The 18,913-nt window shown below is 37.1% G+C and overlaps 1 protein-coding gene and 1 long non-coding RNA gene across 2 annotated transcripts in view; both read right to left on the reverse strand.

Moving 5' to 3' along the window:
* LOC139136442 (mucin-5AC-like) overlaps positions 1–9,782 on the reverse strand; it is a 37,120-nt gene extending 27,338 nt beyond the window's left edge. Inside the window, exon 1 of the mRNA XM_070704167.1 lies at positions 8,712–9,782. Coding sequence (XP_070560268.1) covers positions 8,712–9,024 — 313 coding nt within the window. The 5' untranslated portion in view covers positions 9,025–9,782. The remainder of the gene's footprint in view (positions 1–8,711) is intronic.
* Positions 9,783–10,192: 410 nt separating this feature from the next.
* LOC139137256 (uncharacterized) lies at positions 10,193–17,223 on the reverse strand. Its single transcript, XR_011553359.1, has 3 exons — positions 17,115–17,223; positions 13,128–13,216; positions 10,193–10,506 (listed from the first exon to the last, which is right to left on the reverse strand). It is a non-coding gene; the product is annotated as an uncharacterized lncRNA (long non-coding RNA).
* Positions 17,224–18,913: the final 1,690 nt, after the last annotated feature.

The raw sequence follows: 18,913 nt of genomic DNA on the forward strand, positions 1-18,913 counted from the left end.
GTACCCGTCCCGGAAATTAGAAGCTTTATGTCTAAACATCTAAAAATACTGCTATATTTTAGTTTTCACATCCTCACATCCGTCGTTGTTTGGGGTTTCATGCATTTGTAATACCTTCTGTACAATCTATGATAACGAAAATGGCCAATTAGATAAAAAAAAACATGCAAAAATATAAACCTTGTTTTTTAATTTTTTTACGTAACTAATCTATGGTTTCCTTAAGCTCAAATATTCACGCACGTGAATTAAGTGCCGTTCTAGTTTTAAAAAACTGTCTGTCAGTCTGTTAGTCTGTCTGTCTGTCTGTTCATTGGTCACTTACTCTGCTTCACCACTATCTAAAACAACTCAGCACAGTACATATGATTTATCTTAAAATTACAAGAGGATATAAATGATTTGCTTTTGGCGTGTGCATTTTGCACGGTAATACTATCCTCACCATGAAACAGAATTGTGATAGACGAAAGGAAAGAAGGAGTCTAGCACGAATGAAAAAGGCGCTATACCTGACAATTCATGAATGTGTTATTGTCTCACCGATATGTCTGTCTATCTCTGTAATTGTTTGTCTGTCTGTCTTTCTGTCTTTAGTATATTATACTGTTACCTATATACATGTAGACCGAAGATACAACCATGTCACAGGAGTGATGTAATAAGGCGTTCAAAATATCAGTTATTTAGTGATTTACACATACTTTTCACAATTAAGCTTAGGGATAGAAGACTGGAAGGACTTGACCAAAGTGTTCGAAACCTAACGTGCCTGCTGGTGATATGAGAATGTAACAGCGGTGAAAGAATGTCAAAATTGTCATGTCAACCAATCTTTAATTTCACGTTGGAGATATAAAACTTAATGAAATTGACCAAAGAAATTTTAGGATACAAATTAAGCTGGTGATATGAAGGTGTAGTAGTAACATGTAACTGGTTAGCGCAGTTTCTTTTTTTAGCAAATGACTGATTTACACATTAACATGAAGATTAACAGTATAAATCAAAGAGGCTTGGATCACCTTTCATGATCAGCACAGATATTGCGTGATGGCAACTTGTTACAGCATGGCATTAAGTACAGAAGCAGACAAAATCCGCTATTATTATGATGTAGCGTCCATATTGTCACTAGTATGAACTAATTTCTTCGTCTTGCTTGAGCATTTCCAGTGTCACACACCAGCGGCAGAGGACTCCTGAACTGTAGACTTTGTCGTGACATAAGTTTAGACACCGTCCCAAAATTTTGGCACAATATGCTGTTTAATGTGCAGTGTTGGGTCGAATGACGGGGGCTGTTAACTCAAAGGATTAAAGACTGAAATATGATTGCGAAAATGATCGCGAAGATAAAGGAAACAAATCTCACGACAAAAATTAAACCAATCAACAACAGATTTTGAAGACATAGACAACTGAAAAGAAGTATCAGCAACTGAAAACTTAAAAACATCAAAAATACATCAACTGTAGAATAGTGACAAAAGGTAAATGGCATAAATGAAATCAACTGTCTGTGCGGACTGAAATAGTCGCGCCGCAAGAGCGGTCGGGACAGCACAAATGGTATCTGTCCCAACCACTCCGGCGACACAACGTCTTATCTCTGCCGCACTTACAGTTGCGCCTCTCGTGTAAAAAGCCTGTTCTTTTGACACCATTCTACGTGAGTTTGTTCATCCGGCCTGAATTGAAGAAAATAATCACGAAGAGTTAACGGAAAAGAACAACCAACATGTTTTGCCATGGTGCATCTAAAAAGAAAAGATAGGAATGCATGAAACATTACAGCGCCAGGAGTGAATTATTGAGTGTAAAAAAGAAATCCTGGTGACGAATATTATTAGTGTTTGATCGTAAATCTTAGATCTTAAAATCATCGGTTATCATGTCGAATTCATTAAGTATTGTTACACTGTTCTAGTAAACAATTACATCAACGGTCAAATTGAAGTAAAGACCGATAAAAAAGAGCAAACAAACTGGGTTTTGACCGGTCTGATATAACGTTTGTAGTAATGTTTTATATACAGACCTATTAATACCTTGATACGGATCTTCTCCAACCAGCAGTCCTGTCTTCTGAGATAACCAGTAAACAACAAATAGCTGGTGGTGTGATGTTAACTTACGTCACCAAAGCATAACCAAATGAAATTCTACCGCCAGTGTGGCAGTATTACGTCATATTATAAACTTAAATGTACAAATGTATGAGTAGCAATTGCAACTAGTTTCAGTCTGGAAAGTCGTTATTGCGATTTGAAGTTTGAATTTCGTTGTTTTGGCTGTCTGGTTGAACAGCAGGAGAGTGGCCATTCGTTAGATCTGCCGTTGTGAATTGCTTACGCTGACAAAGATGATATAAGGCAAATTTGTTTTGAAACATTTTTGTTGAGATCGAATAACTTGCTTTGAAATGGTTTCATATGTTTCTTTCTTTCTTTTCTTTATTTTTTATTTATTTATTTATTTATTTACTTACTTATTTATTTATTTATTTTAGGGCGGTCCTTTTTACCTGATATCTCATGTAATAATTACAGACACATCGACATTTACCCGACTCAAATCGAAGGATCATGAGTTCGATGCACGTGAACAGCGCCGCAGGCGCGACGGACTCACGATCTCGAACTCACGGACTTAAAATCAGACGATCGTTTGTTCGAGATCCAAGCATAGTGCTGTATCCTTTAAAAAGACGCTTACTCTTCATCGGTACTTGAGTAGACGGTGATGGATATCTCATCTTTTGCCCGTTCGGTCTTGTGTGAAAGATCACAAACTTACAAACGCACAACAAAAACGAAAGAAGGAAATGTCAATTGACGTTGAGGGCTCCCATAATGACTGTTCATACAGTTCTCGTTTTGAGACACGATAATTGCCTCACAACTATGTATTTTCATTTTTGTTTCTATGGCAACACGCTTAAAATTCAACTGGAAAGCATGAACGTTTTTTATACCTTCAAACTACCTCTGTCGCCATTTTGATTTTAACGGCAGACAAAATGAAAGCACGGTTATTACATTCTAATTTCATTTCTCTGTACCATAGCAAAAAGGCATTATTATTGTAATTCATACTTGCTACCCGTATGTAATGAATACTTGAAATGGCGATGCTGAGATTGGTTATCTACCGTGAGTGCTCGATCTGCGAAACTAATTAAAATTAAATAAGGGTATTGATGAGGGCATTGATGATATGTAGAGTTAGACAACCGTGACCCGATCGCGCTTGTCTCAGACTGGTATCGATAACATAGGCCCCGTTGGAAATCGCTCTCAATGTGAATACAGGATCGGTTTTGATGCAAAAAGGATAAGACGTACCAACGTTGACAGGGACCGTGGACGTACTAATTTCGACGCGGAGTGAGAGCCATCGAATTCCTCACCCTACAATGAAGGCATCGGTGTCCTTTGTTATGACAGATCTGTCTGGTGACCCTGAATAGTGCATTGTTTCGACTGGCATATATCTCGTAAACATAGTGCATTCGATATTTCTATCAAATGTTTGTCCAATCAAAACACAAACCGGATAGTGCCATACATAAAGGGGCACTGTGACGACATTTACTCATACCAAACGGCCTTAATAAAATTTACTCCGATAATCGCTTTGAATTTCCATTGCCTAGTATTGCAGTATTACCACACACCATCAGCGACTGTGCATGTCACCTTGGCAAAAACACCAATGGCCACATTCAGCGAAACCAAGGGGAACATACATTACGTTGTCATACGCTTTTACGGTGTTTACCTTTCGGGCGCGTAGCAGTGATCAGTTGCGGTAGTAGCATTGCATTCGACTAATTTTGTCCCTTTGTGAGAATTTCTGTCCGGTTCGCTGCGACACTCATCAATTAAACGATACGATAAAGGCAGCTGTACCGGTGTCCTTTGTTACAACAGAACTGTCTGATTGTATTGTTTTATTTCATCATATTTGAAACGATCATACTCGTAAACATAGTGCACAAGATATTTTTATCAGACGATTGTAAAGGAAATACACATATTGGATGGTGGCCTACAAAAGGAGCATTGTGACAGCGGAAATACACATATTGGATGGTGGCCTACAAAAAGGAGCATTGTGACGGCTGTTGCTTATACCAGACTGCCGCAATAAAATGGACTCTGGATACCCATGAAAGAGAAAAGCTTTTAATTTGTCTTCCTTTCTGCGCAATTAACAAAACGAGCGATCTGTTTTGCTTGCTTTATTTTGGAGGGGGGACGGTTTACGATGCCGGCAGTGTGCTTGTTTTGATTTGCCTGTGTGTCCGTGTTAATTTCTGCCTGTCTGCCCATGGGCCATTTATTTCTGTTGTCAATTCCTCGGCAAAGGCTATATTTACAATACTAAAATGGTAACGAAATCGTCTGCACGAAATATTGCATCAACGACTGAGTGCTATGATATTTAACGCAAATTTGAATACATATTTGCTGGTATCAAATGACCCAGTTTTAGCTCTAACATTTGATAAAAACAGGTCATCTAGTAAGCATTTATGTTGCGCATTGCGTACTGCAATCACTGATGATGTTACCTTGTTGGTCCCATGAACATGTAAGGGACCGAGCACAATTAACGGCAGGGGGCCACTAAAATTTTTCCTGGTGTTAGGGGGGCCTGTAAAAAATATACACCTCATATTTTCTCTTCCAGCCCCCCCCCCCTGCCGTTAATTGTGCTCGTTCCCTAATAGTAATGGCGATGGTGCAATGTCATATGTAAGCACGATGTCGTATTGCAGGAAATTCGTTCACAAAACAAGATTCTGTAACTTTCTGTCGTTTCTCATCTAGTATGCTGCGTTGGCGTATATTTTCTGACTGCGACCTCTCCACACGTTGTAGAGTTAAGAAGCACCCACGCTCGCTCACTCAACTATCACACATCGCACAATCTTTAAATCGAAGCAATGAATACGTACATCGCTTAAAACGGGCGAGAGACAGCCCTGGGGCCCTTTCTGTTCACCAGCAGAACTATCAAACCAGGGTATAGAGAATACAGTGTCTTCATTCGGAGTTCGAACCCACAACATACGGCATCCAGTTACCTAGCAGAGAAGCAACAGACAGAACCGCTCGGCCAAATCCCCACTCTCAAAAAAGAGTGGTTCAATCACCGAGCTAAGTTGTTACATTTTTCTGACTGCGACCTCTCTACACGTTGTAGAGGTCAGAAGCACTCAAGCTCGCACACTCAACTATCACACATCGCACAATCACACAATCTTTATATCGAAGCATTGGCGTATATGTTTATTGTAAATGTGATTCATGAATCGAGCCTGGTAGCAATTTCGATTTCCAGAAATTCATATTTTAATGCTATATCATAAGACAAGGACAAACGCTTGACAATAAGAATTCATGCACAGAAGAAATTTGCGTTTTTCTGGCAATAACAGAAAAGCCTGCAAACTTATCGTTAAGGCTGAGTAAAACGAGACTGTGAATAGCAAAATCTATATAAAAACTTTCAAAATATAAATGTGAAAATGGTAAGAACATAAGCTACATGTATTACATTGAGGGTACACTCGCTTTTAACCTAATGTGTGTTGAAATCTGCAGTGTTAAAATGTAGACACTGGTATAATATATGTGACAATACTTCAAACAGTTATGTTTTGTTGGCCAAGCAACAAATAATAATAATAACAACTTTAGAACAATTTAGGCTAAAGTATCATGAAGTAGAAATTCTGAATCAAAACTTATATTTTACAGATTGCTTCTCAGACATTAATTGAAATGAAATTCTGTAGCATTGGCACAATGTCACTAAAAAATCAAAGGAAGGACTATAACCAGGCAGAACAAAGATTGAGGACTGAACATGCTTTATATATATATATATATATATATATATATATATATATATATATATATATATATATATATATATATATATATATATATATATATATATATATATATATATATATATATATACTATACAAAAGTCTTTATATGCATTTTATATGCATCTTTGATACCCAAGTTATTTACTTTTGACAATGCCCTGTGGAAAGCTATACCTTTTAAAAACATTGAATCTATCTGGCCATATCCATTCTGATTTTCGAAACGGCGTTGTATTTCCACATATCTAGTATTGAAAATTAGAATTCTTTTACTGTTTTATCGTTCAGCTAAGGCAAAAGACTGAATGGGAATATGTGATCCTGCCAAATCCTACATCAATTTATTTGATGAAGCAAAAATATGGCAATAGTCTATACTTTCATAACTTGATTGACCCAGGCATCGTCTTTGTCAATGATATCCTAGACAGAGATACAGGTTCTATCGATGCAAATTACATTTAACGGGCATTGAAAGATAAACAAACTGGATTTCTGTAATGCTATCGTTAACTTGCAGACCACGGATGGCTTTAATTCAATGTTCTCACAATTTCCTTAATATTCACGCGAAAACAGTTTGTATTCCACGAAACCTTAACAAAACACAAACAAAATTAACTTCAACATTATTTCATTCAACCCTCTTATCGACTGATTTTTTATATTCTTACAGAGAGAATATTTTCAATCAATATGTTAATTTTTATATCCCTTCTCAATGGAATATATTGTGGATTCCTCAAACTATCGGACTGACGAACGACAGAAAGTTTGCATTTTTAGTTTCAAAATAATATACGAAATCCCTAAATCTTCTGAGGTTGAAATTCTTTCTTATGCTAGAACACTATAATCGTATATCTCAAGACATCTGATAGGAATGATTTGAAAACGATCTATTGATATAAAGTAGTTATCCACATCAAAATGGACAATATGGCAGAAATCAAACCTCTTATTCATAGCGTATTATGAAGGAAGCCTCACGATCTTGTTCATCAAGCACTGTAGATCTAGCCAATCACGAAGAAGATCGCCACCAATACCAAGGTATGGGACATCAAAAGCACATCTATGTAAGAACGAAACGATAATACTGTATTAATTTGCAGTATTTAAATCACATGTTCATGTGTTCTGTCTGTTTATCTTTCTGTCTGTCTGTCTTTCTGTCTGTCTGTCTGTCTCAAGAATGCTGACAGGATTGGAATGAAATCTTCTTCATAGAGAATGGCAAGAAGAGATTGTTTTTTGTTGGGTGCGGGTCGCATTTTTTATGCCGATCTGCGTAATTATCTTAGAAATAAACCGGATAAACATTGATGACGGCTGCGCAAAACTTGATGAGATTTGCTACAAATGTTGATTACACTAGGATATCTCAGAATAATATGAAAGGATGACATGAAAGTAAATTGCTAATTTGTATATTGATGAATTTTCTTAATTAGGAATATATATATGTCTGGATTGACTAGACCAAAAATTACTTGCCATGTACATTGACAATACAATGATATAATATTCACGACAGCCATGATTACTTATTTGCATATTTAGCGAACTTCCTTATACTTTGATATGACATTATTGAAAGTCATCTAGCATTTTTACTTCAGCTAACTACTTATTTGAATGTTTGATAAACTATTCTAATTAGCAACGTAAGACTGAAAGGACTTTGGCAAAGTTTATGAAACTAACTATGGATATTGTTTAGACAATGATATTGTATCAGTGAAAGAAATTTTGAATTATCACAAAAGTTAAATGATAATTTGCATTCTTAATGAATATTCCAAATAATGAGGCACATTGAAGTAAAATGACACCATAATTGACGAAAGTGTAACGTATATTGAAAGTTACGTAACATTAACAAAAAAAATTTGCATTTTTGCGTCAGATAATAAATTGCCATTTGCATATTTAATGACCTTTCACAGTTTGGTATATAAAAACCTGAAGGACTTGACCAAAGACAATACATTTGTTATTCGTTGATTTGTAATTATCAGCAGTCCAAGACAATTTGAATTTGGTACACTAAACGTGCCTCATCATCGAAAATTCAAGACAACTAAAATACTTTCGTGCATACAAGGATCATCAGCTTTATCAGTGAAATTATCAAATAGCTTGTCGGAATTACCTTTCGATGTCGGTGGTGAGCCAGATACACAGAGTGCTGGACAGCGTAGGCGAACGGCGTATTTGGAACAATCTCCATCTTGCTGGCTATTCAGACACATAAATCCTTGCTCTAAGCTACACTCCAGACCGACCTGTCCGGTTTCATTGTATGGTGTGTACGGCTTTTCGGCCAACCTGCATTCAATTCCAGTTGGCTCGCTACAAAGATCCCTTAGCTGGGTAGTGTTTACGACTTCTCCAAGGTAACCAACATTTTCACTCTCGTACCATTTCGTCCATTTTGGACAAGCAGATGCAAGCTCTGATGTCGTGTCTTCAACATGTGGTGTTGGAGTAAGGTCTACGAAAATAGTAATGTACAAAAACATATGACTTTTCCGTGATCGAAAATACAAGACTACCACTATATTTTCTTGCAAATTAACTCTTAACTAGAAGTGACTGCATAATTCAGCCTGAAAACCTGAAGTAATCCCGCCTATTTTGTTGCAAAGTTATTCTGTTCATTTTCATGTCATATAAGCTTTCAACGAACATCGAGTTCATATTATGAGAGTTATCGTCCTTTGCTACATAAAGAACCATATCGACATCAGTTTTATCGGTGTAATACTGTTTAAATTATCTTATATGTTGCCGGTATTACCTGAGGGAAACCCCGATGTCATGTCTTCAACTTGTGGCGTTGGAGTCGGGCATGGGGCGTTGCAGAGAACACGGATGGCATAGTTGAAACAATCACCACTTTGTTGGCTGTGAAAACACAGAAATCCTTTATCCAAGTTACAAGTGAGACTAACTTGCCCAGTTTGGGTGTGTGGAGTATGTGCGTCGTCATTCAAAGCACATTCGATATCAGTTGGCTCATCACAGAATCCATAGGGACCTCGCAACTGTTTGATGAGTTCAAACTCTCCGATGGAAGAGGGGTCAAGTGGTCCACCATTCTCATCATCCATCCATTCTGTCCACACAGGACATGTTGCATTCTGAAGAGAGGAGATAATTGGTATCAGGTAGACATTATTACTGAGCTGAATATGCGAAGTATAGACCAGTATTTGTTACAAATTTTGGAATAATTCGTTGTTATAGTACAAAGTTTAGTCGATATCGCGTCAGACTTTCGAGGCTATGAGTCCGAGTTTTGATCCGTCGCTCTGCAACTTGTTAACATCACTCAAATACAATGCGAATTCGACAAGCTTCTTGTGGTGGCAACTTTATCATACAATCATAATCATCTTCCAAAAATTGCAATGAAATCAATCCCAGTCTAATTTGCACGCGTCTCGAAGTCTTCGTGTAATATTTGACACGAAGGAGCTGCAGGTGAATGTCATTTATAGAATTATTCCGCATTAGGGCTGTACAACTCGACGACAGGGGTAGTGTTAAATTGTGAACGTGTGCGCAATTTCAATGTCAACATATTGGCACACTCACAATTTTAGGATGTTTGAAACATAGTTAATATGTATTTCCCCTCGGTAAAAAATACTCCACCGATTAGTGACAGTTTTGTTCACATGGTCTGTCAAACATTGGATCAAAAGTAATCAACTTGCCGTGACTCGCTTCCAACTCGCTGTCGGCTATTATCTTTCCAGCGTGACGGACAAAAAAAAGCCTCCTAAAGTAATTACTGACAATTCAAGCATGAATGCGATCTGTGTAGAGTAGCGGCGCAGCACACTGTGTCTGTAGACTTGTAAGATATATGTATCCAATATACTACCTTAAAATGGTACGCTATGATTAGTGGTTGGGGACCTGTCCACCTACCTGTATAATTACCTACCTACCGGCACACATCTGATACATACATATATACCTACCCAGAAGGCATGCATGCATGCATAGATACACGAATACATACATGCATAGATACATGCATAGATACATACTTGGATACATATGCATAGATACATAGGCACATGGATTCTTAGATATAAAGATACATACATGTAGATACATACATAGATACATACATACAAAGATAGATACATAGATACATACACACATACATGCATACATACACACATACATACACACATGCATCCATTCATCCATCCATCCATACATACATAAATAGATACATACATACATACATACATACATACATACATACATACATACATACATACATACATACATACATACATACATACATACATACAGACAGACAGACAGACAGACACAGACATACAGACAGACAGACAGACAGACAGACAGACAGATAGATAGATAGATAGATAGCTATAATTACCCTGTGATACCGATGACGATCCAGAAACTAGACTGGTTACTCCTTTGTCGATTTTACCAAGGCTTGCGTTTCAACTTCGGTCGTAGGAGCTTAAGTAGTAGGCCTTACAGTTGGACATGGATGTTGACAGCCTAGACGAATCGCATAATTGAAGCAGTCACCATTTTGCTGGCTGCTGAAACACATAAATCCTTGCTCTAAGCTGTATTGATGGCCAGCCCTCCCCAGTTTCATTGTACATAGATACATAGATACATAGATACGTACATAGATACAAAGATACAAAGATACAAAGATACAAAGATACATACATACATACATACATACATACATACATACATACATACATACATACATACATACATACATACATACATACATACATACATACGTACATACGTACATACATAGATACATAGATACATAGATACATAGATACATACATACATACATACATACATCATACATACATACATACATACATCATACATACATACATACATACATACATACATACAATGATACATAGATACATAGATACATATACATACATACATACATACATACAACATACAAATATACATGCATGCATGCATGCATGCATAGATAGATAGATAGATAGATAGATAGATAGATAGATAGATAGATAGATAGATAGATAGATAGATAGATAGATAGATAGATAGATAGATAGATCGATCGATCGATCGATCGATCGATCGATAGATAGATAGATAGATAGATAGATAGATAGAGAGAGAGAGATAGATACATAGATAGTTAGTTAGATAGATAGATAGATAGATAGATAGATAGATAGATAGATAGATAGATAGAGAGAGATAGATAGATACATAGATAGTTAGATAAATAGATAGATAGATAGATAGATAGATAGATAGATAGATAGATAGATAGATAGATAGATAGATAGATAGATAGATAGACAGATAGAGGTCTACCTACCTTACCTACCAACCTGCCTACCTACCTACCTGCCTACATGTATACAAAATATATATATGATATACGCTTTTTACATACATATATACAGACTGACAGACAGACAGAGGAACAGACATACATATGATAAGGCTGCGTTCACATGTAACAGTGAGGGAGAAGCTGACGTAATTATAATCGCAATTGAAATCTTTTTTTCAGATTCCCCTGCAATACATTAAAAACTTTTCAAGTTCAAATATATATAATCAAAAAGTTTCAAGTCCCCCAATTATCATAGAGGCTCATATTTATTAGCGATGAACGCAAAGAAAAAATGAACATGTATTTGGCAGTTCCACTCGCAAATGTTCGACACTGCTTGTTAATAGCAGTTTATAGAGCCATATTCCTGGGGCAGGTTCTTAAATTGATTTATTTTTAAATGCATCAGGGACTTTTTGGATTTGTCAGTCTAGGCTGACTTAAGACAATCTAACTCTGGCCAGGTATATGGCACCTGCTGAAGAACACACAAAATGACGATCATTAGAGGGTATGTAAATTGAAAATTCCTGGCAACATTTTGCCAAATTGTAAAATACTGAGCACAGTGATCTACAATTTTTTTTTCAAAAGTACAAGACATATGACTTCGATACTACTTAACATTGACAATAGTGGAGGGTTAAATATTCCATCAAATAAACATTTTAATATCTGCAATTTGTGGTGCAATAATGGCAATTTTGGTAAAAAATAATAATTCCATTTAATAACACATTTTTTCATTTAAATTAGAGTCTTTATTGCTCAAAGTTTTACTTTATGGGTCATTTTTACGATGAGAGTATGAAAATTTAGAAAATCAAGCATGGTGAACCCATCTTTTTTGTTTAATATTTGTTTATTCTCATACGCCAGAATTCAACAATCCGTGATAACTTTCAAGTCTCCTGGTCTTACGTATGTTGCTTTCTAGCCTGATCTCGTGTACAAGTATGTTTCAGTTTCATAAGCGTCATTTGACCCGAATTCTTCTTACATTACAAAAGAGTCAAAGCTATCGCTGTCACTGCATACAGCAGTGATAGCGATACTGTCAGTAGCAGACATTAGCTGTATTAACTTTAATAAGTTTTGGCTACATTTTTATTCAGTTTATACAACTACGTTCTTGTTTTACATCCTACAGCATGTTGAACTGTCCAGTATTCCGCTTGCCAACACAGCCTTTGTATGTGTACCATGCATTTGTATCACTGACAAATGACTTTCAGTCTGGACTCTTATTCAATTATCATGCATACATAAATACATATACATACTTTATATATATATATAATATATATATATATATATATATATATATAATATATATATATATATATATATATATATATATTACATGCTTTGTTTACAAACTGAATTTATTTTTTAGTATTCTGCGGAGATATACTGTACATATTGAATAGAAATATTGAAAAAAAATTATTAACAGTTGCGGTTTCAGCCCCATGACTATGCCCACTTATCTTTCTTATATAAAAAATAATACATATTTAGATTTTTTCGAGATAAAAGTCATGAAATGTGACAAACTGGTTCTACATTTTGTTAATTATTACTAACATTAGAACAATTGGATGGCAATAAAATTTTATACATATGTCATTGAAATATCTACCAAAGCTTGGAATCGAAAAATGTAAAAAGTGAAAGGGAACCAAAAAATATTCTGCCTCTCCCTATAGGCAGAGTAAAACTTCCAAATCCCCCTCTACAATCCCCAAAATTTTCGAATCCTCCCTCACCGTTGTTTGTGAACGCCACTAAATTGTAAACACAAACCTGAGCAGATGCATGTACATCTGTCATTCTATCCATAAGTATGGTAACGAAAACAATTGATTTGATCATGTTGTGTCGACTTGATCCCCCTAGAAGAAAGCAACAAAGTGAGAAAGGACGACACTACGTTTAAACAACAATATGTTAAACGTTAGTAGCTATTTCACAAATATGAGGTTATGCTGATAAACCTGAACACGTTAGGGAATTCATTCATGAGCCTTTTTAGAGACGTCCTGCAATAATGAAATTACAAAATCAATACAAAAAAACACACAAAAACAAAAAAAACTCGGAGGCGAAAGTGTAATGGTCTAAGGCGCTTAATTACGTAAATTTCGTGCTTCTTGTTACTTTATTTCTCTGTTGTTTTGCCATCAGGCTGTCCTCTAATAATCATTAGCCCAGTAAAAACATGACGAATAAATCCCATGCATTATACTACACGGCAAGAGCCACTTGAAATGATGCTTCAAATCCCAGTTTGCATTCGTTTGACTTTGATCATAAATAATACACCAGACTATGGGCCGACCCGGTCTATCGTAGCCTTGCTTAAATATATCGAAAAATCCGCATTAAATCTGGTCTGCCAGCTCACAGCGCAAATTCGACCGAACACAGAAGTAATAAAGCGGCAACAGAACTACAGAGACTGTATGCAGAAGAGTTGTGAAAGCAATGTCAATGACAGCATGTGATCAAGTCATCGAGCGGATCGTGGGTCGAAGATCGAAGGTGACCTGGATGGTTTCGCGAAGAATAAAGGTGCACTCAACCGATGGATTCTCAGTCATCCAGCTCGCTCAGCTATCACAACAGGTTGCTTCATTCAAGCTGGCAAGACAGACAAGCAGTCAGAATACAAAGACTTGACACAATCTAGAATGTAAAGAGAGGAGTCTGATGTGCAGGAAGTGATGTCAACTTTGCTGTCAGTCGGGTCACCGTTCACAAGTGATAAAGATGGCTTCTTACAGCAGGTGCCCTAGCAAGTGAAGATATCACATCAGATCTTACAAAAGCATATTTAACAGGTGAAGAGGTCTGCCTACAATTTGAGAGTGAACCTCTTACACAAAGAGTCAAAGACTTGTTTGATAAAATGTCAGTGGTGTCAGGGAAGATATTTGTAGTACTAAGAAACCAAAGTCAAAAGTAACCATGAACTGCTTGTCGCTGAAAGAAAATAGAAATCTTCTCCAGAGAAAGCTGTTAATTGCACAGGTACGACAGCTAGACCTTCATGATGCCCTGACATACCCACTAGGCCCTGTTCCAGCAATGTTGGCTAACTTTGATGAGACAATGACGAAGACAAATAAAGCTGTTCTTGCTCATCATCTGGAGGCAACATTTCAAGAAGTTGTTTTTGACCTCAGTTTCAAAGGCAAGACTGCCATTATGGTTTATGCTATGGTGATGATACAAATCGGATACCGGCTACATTCGGAGAATTTGCATCCAACATATTTTACCAGTTTAGAGCAATGGCCGCTAAGTATGGTGCCACAAAAGTACAGAGAACTGTCCACGAAAGAAGCAGATAGAAAAACGTAGGGCAACCACAGATACCCTTACCGAGATCTGGATCTCAAGACCAACTCTAAATATGCAAAGGACAGTTCAGAAATTATCTTGCCCTGGTAAGAATAAGGAATCTCTCCTACTCTTTCTGTTTGAATCATGGAAAAAATGTGAATCAGAATGCCTGCAGGGTATCACCTTGTATATTTCCCGGTTTGAGTTATGCTACATGTTGCAAGCTGCAGGTAGTGTCATGGATGTAAGAGAACTTCCAGTATTGTATTGTGACCATGAAGAGGCTGACACAAGACTACTACCTCATGCTCAACATGCATCATACATTGAGGAGCTAGACAACATTGTCATTTGCAGTCCATATACAGATGTCTTCATGTTAGCTGCGAGTTGTGCCCATCAATTACAGTTCCAGCTGTCACTACATCAACGAGCAAAAACGGTAAAATAATCCATGTAAACAAAATAACAGAGTCTCTTGGAGACACAACTGCCTGGCCCTCCTCGGCCTTCATATGCTCTCTGGCTTTGATAGCGAGCGTTGGTGCTTCAAAGGCAAAGGCAAGAAGAAGATGATTAAAATGCTACTGGAAAATGATACCTACACTGGCACATTCCATGACTTAGGAATGTCATGGACATTGTCTGATACACTGATGACACAAATATAGTTCTTTGTCTGTGATTTGTATGGACAAAGCCGATGCAGTAATGTTAATGAAGCAAGATACAATGCTTTCGTCTTGGCCTACAGAGTGATTGTGCCCTCCCTCAAAATAAAGACAGTCTGATATTGCATACACAGCGTGCAAACTACAAAAACAATCTACAGGCGACGTTTGCAAGTCAAAATGGATGCACCACACCCACATATATATGGATGGATCATAGCAGACTCAGATGTATCAATTTAGTAGATGACACTTTCCGTTGCACCAGATTCTGTCGTCAATTTTGTAAGCTGTAAATTCAAGAAGTCTGGATGCTCATCAAGATATTCGTGTAGAGATATGAAATTGCTTTGCACTGAGCTGTGTCAGTGTGTTTTTGTTCAAAAAAAATAAACAATGATGAAAGTGAACAGCAGATGAAGAGATTGAAAGCTTCTAAGACATTGACAGTGACATTGAATGAACTAATTAACTGTATGGAGACAAAATAGAACACTCAGTCATAGAGATAACAAACTGGACAATACGTGCTGATGACATAGACATACGAGGGACATCTGTGCCTTTCAAATGTATGGAATTTCACATTTTTAGCCTATCAAAATGTATTTCTACTGATTGTTGCATTCACAAAAAAAAACCGGAGAATAAAACCCTGTTAAAAGTCTAACAAATGTGGTCATTTCTCCTTCACAAATTCTATACTTACGTGTAATTTTGATCATATACTCTGAAAGAGTTTGGTACATAATGGCCAAGATTACTAAAGATATAGATCTGGGAGTTCTCTATATTCTGTAAAATTGAACACTTTCCCATAAAAAATAACATCAACACATTTTCGAGAAGGAATAACACAACACATTACACCTTTTCATGGAGGATCAGTAACTATTCCAATAAAATAATTGGAAATGCCCTTTGGTATGTCTTCTATTTTAGTGAAATATTACGTGACAAAATATACAAATTTGACATTTCTAATAATGGATGTCATGTCAGAAATTTGGAAATAAAAAGGAAAATGTTTAAATAAAAGTAAACTATCAAACATCGCTTTGAAAACATGACAATTTACATTTTTGGTTAAAAACCAGCTCTTGGTGTTTTTTCGGTGAAAAAACACTTGTTTTCATTGTTTCCATTGATTTCGTTGGTAAACTCTACAATCAATATCATAAATAGAGTAACAATGTACGTTTCTACCTTGGGAAAATACGAGCTTTTTGGTCAAAAATCGATATTATTGCTCCAGATCTTGCAATTTAGGTATGTGACTCCATACAAGCATGTTGCCAGCCGTCGTTTCCCATCACATCAATGTGTCCAGATACCCTGACACAAAAAATCAACTTCCAGAGCCTTTTGTAGGGTTTGGCCCACAGACTACCATAGGGCTTTGAATTGTAATTGCCTGAGCCCGTTCGCCATTTTGTTTTTAGCGACCACATCGTTTCCTTTACATTTGATGACACAGTATGCACTGATTTTCATGCCAAACTACACAAGATTTTCACCCCGCCGGTTACCCTTCATTCAGTGTATAAACGTTGACAAGTTTGTCAATCAAGCATTTACAGTTAATCTGGACCGAGGACCGCGCCCAATGCGTGCAAATACACTATGTATAGCCTATCCACACAATGAGATGCATCAATTGCCGATGGAGGCCTAGGTTTACGATCACTGAGTTAATAGTGTAAGTGCAACATACTGCCGTATTGTTTTTAATTAAAAACCCTACACCAGAAAACAACACCCTCAGTTTACTCACATCAATGGCTATGAGTAGAGAGGATATGCTTCATCGGAGTTACCATACACGACAGGCTGCAAATTCAGCCTGGGGGGGGGATGAGGTTTGTTAGTTGGTGTAACTGCGCACGCTCAGTTTGCCATTTTGTACTCGATGCTGTTGGCACTATAAGCGTCATGGAATAGACTGTGGGCGATTTCGGGATTGACGATTCTTAGACGTCATCTACCAACAACAACAAGGTGCGAAATGCAAATTTAGCAATTTTTTGGTACTCCTTTCGAAGTAACACACTGCCGTGTCCGTCATTTCACCGATTTCATAAACACGAGTTGCTTGAACGCAACAAGTGGGGAATATCACGCATGGTATGACAGTGCATCGCCCGCTCATAAAATAAGCTTTCCGGGGGCCCGGAAATTTGTTCCCTTAATTATCATTGAACGGGAGCATGCATTCAATCCTGCTAAAACACTGCTTGTCTTTTCAGCGGATTTACCAATAGTCGCTTACGGTTCGATACACGGCGAAGGCCCTCTGTAAGCAGTAAAATGCTTTAATTTGTTCTTATCCAAAAAGCAACCGGTATCTAGCTATCTGACAATAACTTGGCAGTACTAACTTGTATACTGTGTGCGGCTACGCTACCACCGCCTGCTTTATTACAACAGTATTAGGCAAACGAGTGCACAGCTCTATTACATGGTATTGAAAACTCTGAAAACCTGTCTTTCACCTTGAAGCTACAAAGGAGTGTGCTTGACCATCATCTGCTTTGTTACAACCCGTGAAAATAGGAGATACACTACTCATTGAGAGAACCTGCATTTCCCACTACGGCTGAGGACGCACTAAAACAAAGAAATTTAAAAAAAACCTCTTGAAGTAAAAATTTCCTCCGAAAAAGCGGTAAGTCTACCGTATTTGATAACAATGCATGGAATAAAATGAAAACGATCAATTTGAGCAAAGTGAAATGGATACTGCTAGTCTTGTGGAATGTCGTAGACTGACCCGATACTTCACTATGACATTTTAGCCAGCGCCCTCCGAAACAACAAAACATTTATTTCTCCTTGACGTTTTTACTTGAGAATAATATTTTGTTTCTTCTCTAAGGTGCTGTCAGTATCTAACGATCTAACAATAACTGGGCCACATTACTTATACCGTGTGAGGCTACGCCAATTCCGCCTACTTTATTACAACAGTAGACTAAAAACGGAATGACTATGTAACCATCTAACAACAATTATATGAAACAAGTCAACAGTAAGACTCCCAATTTCGTGGACACTGATTGAAAATCAAAGAAGCTGTCTTGTATGTAACCGTCTTCGGCTGTAACTGAACGCCATCCACCATGTTTTATTAAATGATGAGAAGCCGCCCAAGGTTTGCTGCTGTCGTAGCTCCCTAAGACGAAATGAGTGTGTTCCAAAACAGTACTCATTGGAAACCGCAACTTTCATATACTTACGTACCAACTGTCTTACTCTGGTATAACTGAGACGTTTATTAGTATGCACAGTCAAGTGAACTGATTCCTTTGGAAGCAAGCAAATTCCGAAAAATGTGGTATAGAGGATCGACCAGAATGCCGGAAATTGCCCAAAAGTGCTCAAGAAATGAAACTGGGCAGGTGATTTACCTGTTCTGGCAATGTGCACAGTGCATTAGGTTTGAAATAAGAACACAATAGTTATGTTCGTTGAATTTATTTGTCAACAAAAACAACAACAACACATCTAATGTAAACATAAACAACGATAAAAGCAATATCAACAACCAGATTTATGGGTTTCCTGTGCTTATAC

Source organism: Ptychodera flava, chromosome 7, assembly GCF_041260155.1.
Source record: "Ptychodera flava strain L36383 chromosome 7, AS_Pfla_20210202, whole genome shotgun sequence".
Taxonomy (NCBI): domain Eukaryota; kingdom Metazoa; phylum Hemichordata; class Enteropneusta; family Ptychoderidae; genus Ptychodera; species Ptychodera flava.